Genomic DNA, 3,682 nt, shown 5'->3' with positions numbered 1-3,682 from the left:
CTCTTTTTACTTGGTTGGTTCACACGTACACAAACCCATTACACGTACAATTTATAATTTTATTCTTATAGTGCTGTAAACAGCTACGACTAATATTTTCTGCAGCTTCTTCTTGTTATTGCCTTCACAAAACGCCGGCAATTATTATTTTGTGATTTTTTTATCTTTTTTCTGATTTACGTGCCGTGATCAAACTTCAATGGTAGCAAATGACCACAAAGAAAATGCCAATCCATCAGTTTGAGTGCTGCCTCACAAGATGCACCCAGCTGCTGGAACCTGCATCGTTCATATTTTTTTTTTTGGACTCATGCATCGTTCATATTAAATCAACTAAAATATCCATCCCTCCGACCATTATCACCCCCGTAACCAATTATGAGAACCGGTATTTTGTGTGTGCTTGTGTGTGTATTATCATCACTTATTGTTATATAACCTTGGTGTTATTATATTCGAATGCCACCTCAATTTGGAATATATGTGTGTGTGTATATGTACATGACAACATTAATTAACAACATGCATTTGTCAAATCAAATCTGGTAAGAAAAACCTACAGAGTGAGGCCAGAGGGATGGGCCCTGGCAAATTGTGAGTTGAGCCTTTAGTAGAAGCGTTGTTACGGTATTTGGTATCCTCCGGCTTACTCTCGCAAGACCCTTCCTCATTGTCTTGGCGTAACAGCCTTTTTTAAAGACATTATTTTTTTTTAGGATAATTAATTTACAGGTGCTTATAGTTTCAACCAATTTTGAATCAAGTCTTTATAATTTTTTTTCTTTTTATCAGGTCCTTATACTTCCACCTGTTTTTAATTAGGTCCTTACATTTATTTTTCTTTTTATCAAGTCCTTATACGTTCATCTTATTTTTAATTAAGTCCCTGAATTTTTTATTCTTTATTTTATAAATTCCAATAGTACTATTCTATAAATATAAAATAGTATATATTATCTAATATTAGTTTATAAACAATAATATTATAAAGATATTGAATTATTATAATGATTTTATTTTTTCAGCAAAAAAAAATAATTGTTCTAAAAAAATTTCCTGGATTAATTAATTCTATTACTTTTTTATTATATAATTATTAATTTAATTTAATTATTAATATTTTATATTTCAGTATTAATCTACTTAATTAATAAATAAAAATCAAAACTACATGGACCTGATTAAAAATTTAGTAAAATTATAAGGACTTAATTAAAAGAAAAATAAATACAAGAACGTAATTAAAAATAGGTAAAAGTATAAGGACTTGATAAAAAGGAAAAAAAAATATAGGGACTTGATTCAAAATTGATTGAAACTATAAAGATTTGCAGATTAATTAACCTTTTTTTTTTTAAGAAAAAAGACCTTTGCTCTAATATTCTTTAACTGGCTGAACAAATTCTTAAAAAAGTAAACAATATTTTCTAATTAATTGACTTCATTTAGGGTAATTTTAAAATTTTAAAATCTATGACTATTTTTAACTCACTTCTTTCATTTAAATAAAGTAGTTAATGAATCTTACAAATAGGATTAAAGGGTGTAATAATATATATAATTGTTTTTTGTGTCATATTCATTAGTGATTATTATTCTCGCCACTTAAATCCGTTATCTTTTTTTATTTTAACAACACTTAAATACGCTATCTAAATCTCAACTTATGCGTGCGCATGAAATCTATTTAAGTTTGATTTTATCATTTTTTTCTCAATGTCAAGAAAAATCACTCTTTGTATTTAACTATTTATGATTAAGTGTGATATCCTCGTATCATTAGAGAAGAAAGGTGAGCAACCATATAAATCTCTATACAAACAAACATAAATATAAAGGAGAAATCTATATAAATCATTGAGAGATCGATCATGCATATCAAAAAGTACCAAGAATTATGATTAAAATTCACACTCAAGCTAAACAAACCATTCACATCGAGTAAGATGGTTATAAGTCGACACTCTTGACTTAAATCAGTACATATATTCTCAAGGATATACTATAATTAAAAAGGCAATAAGCCTTATGAACTACGTATGATATTCTGCATTCCAGCTTCGAATATCTTCCAAGTTTTCCAGTTTTCTAATACCTCCGAATTTCCAAGGTCTGGCTTTTTGTTCCCCGTTCATCTGCCTATTTAGTAATACTGATTCCCACCGCGAGCGATCTCTACGTTGTAATTTGAACGACACCACCAACATTTCTATCAAATGATGAACACACAATCAAAGTTTAATAATCATCGGTTTCCTTCACATATATCTGTGTTTGAGTGAGTGTGTGTGTGTGTCTCACAAACTCTTCCTACCTTCACTTATAAATGATTCTAACTTACCGCTATATTCGCAACTGCAATGATCTTCATCACATGATTGCAAGTGACCAATAACACCGTAATACCAATCTGCACCATCTCATTCATAATTTAGGGTTAAGATACTAGTTTCGAATGAAAATGTAATTCGTCAATACTAATTCAATTCCAGATATGACATGGTGATCGAATAGTCTATCATTGACAAATAAACTATTACCATAAGTTAAGCTGCCTCTTTTGCTCTGAATCTCAATATGGTCACCAGGTTTCAGACCATTATTATTGGATACATAAAGAGTACAAGGAGAAATGTGAACTGGGGGGGATCGTAACCTGTCCCACGTTATACTGTTTTCAATTATTGGCCATTCACCTGTAGGACACCTGCAATTAAAGCTGCTCATGAAAATGTGCAATTATTTTGAGTGATGTAAAACTATCTTATAAGAATACCTTGCTTGAAAGGTGTTTGAAATATGATCATAGCTAAGAAGCGCATCATATGCCCTTGGACGCTGCAATTAATCATTATATAAAATCCAATATTTCAATTTTGCCATAAAAATCATAAAAATTTGTACAACATAAAGAAGAGTTAACTTACAGGAGTCATCTTATACACTTGAGCAGGGAACCAAAACTGACCGCTTTGAAGAGAAACGTACAGAGCCATGTTGGAATAATCTGACGCTAATAAATTAGTTGAGTCCTTAGGATTTTCCAAAAAGGAAGAAAGGCATAAAAGAGGCCAATCACCATAGAAAGATCCTAATGATCCATTTGGATTTAATTGCGATGAAGAGTTTTCTTTATTCAGTATCCTCATCATATGAAATCGCCACTCTCTGTAGGCAACATCACCAAGTAGTCTTCCCCACCTACGTTGTACGTGTTTCTCCCAAAATCGATTACTTCTGCATCTGCGCATCAAACAAGTGCAAACCTCGGACATGCTACATAGTTCAGTTGGTGAAAGTCTCTCGAGGATATTGTCCAAGATGGGTTCTGGTAACTCCAAGATAGGAGCTTCTTTCTTCATGGGAACAAAAATTTTGATCTTGATCTCGTGCTTGAAAGAGGAAATAAGAACAAGCCTCTATCGAAGAAGCAGGATGTATATGTCAAGTTCCACAATTTCGTCCAAGATGCCAAGCAGGATAATTTTTAACTTATGTCTTTGTCTTTTTTTTTCTTTTTGACCCATTGTGCAGGCTACTATCTTGTCTGCGTGCCTTGGTCCGGTGCAAGAGTTTTCGTTTAAAACAGAGTAAATGATGAAATCAAGAAATACAACTTGTTTTTTTCCCGGGCGAAAACGTTAAGAAATAGAATTGAATACTGTCGTTATATTAAATTGTC

The 3,682-nt window shown here is 31.7% G+C and overlaps 1 protein-coding gene across 1 annotated transcript; it reads right to left on the bottom strand.

The window, feature by feature from the left end:
* Window positions 1-2,033: 2,033 nt before the first annotated feature.
* On the bottom strand, window positions 2,034-2,996 carry LOC114724505 (F-box protein At2g26850-like). The gene is made up of 5 exons (XM_028910856.1): window positions 2,928-2,996; window positions 2,777-2,838; window positions 2,541-2,707; window positions 2,342-2,410; window positions 2,034-2,209 (listed from the first exon to the last, which is right to left on the bottom strand). Exons 1-5 carry the CDS (start codon window positions 2,994-2,996, stop codon window positions 2,034-2,036), a joined length of 543 nt encoding a protein of 180 aa, XP_028766689.1.
* Between the last annotated feature and the right edge of the window lie 686 nt (window positions 2,997-3,682).

This window comes from Neltuma alba, unplaced genomic scaffold, assembly GCF_004799145.2.
Source record: "Neltuma alba isolate B1F8T4 unplaced genomic scaffold, ASM479914v2 tig00012192_pilon, whole genome shotgun sequence".
Lineage (NCBI taxonomy): Eukaryota > Viridiplantae > Streptophyta > Magnoliopsida > Fabales > Fabaceae > Neltuma > Neltuma alba.
This window is presented reverse-complemented; position numbering and strand designations above follow the sequence as displayed.

What these genes read in the sequence shown, in the direction of transcription:
- LOC114724505 (XM_028910856.1), bottom strand. Translation starts at nt 2,996, where the DNA reads ATGGCTCTGTACGTTTCTCTTCAAAGCGGTCAGTTTTGGTTCCCTGCT. An exon ending in AAGTGTATAAGATGACTCCT is followed by an intron (nt 2,839 to 2,927) that starts GTAAGTTAACTC and finishes GATTAATTGCAG; the next exon opens with CGTCCAAGGGCATATGATGC. An exon ending in TCAAACACCTTTCAAGCAAG is followed by an intron (nt 2,708 to 2,776) that starts GTATTCTTATAA and finishes CTTTAATTGCAG; the next exon opens with GTGTCCTACAGGTGAATGGC.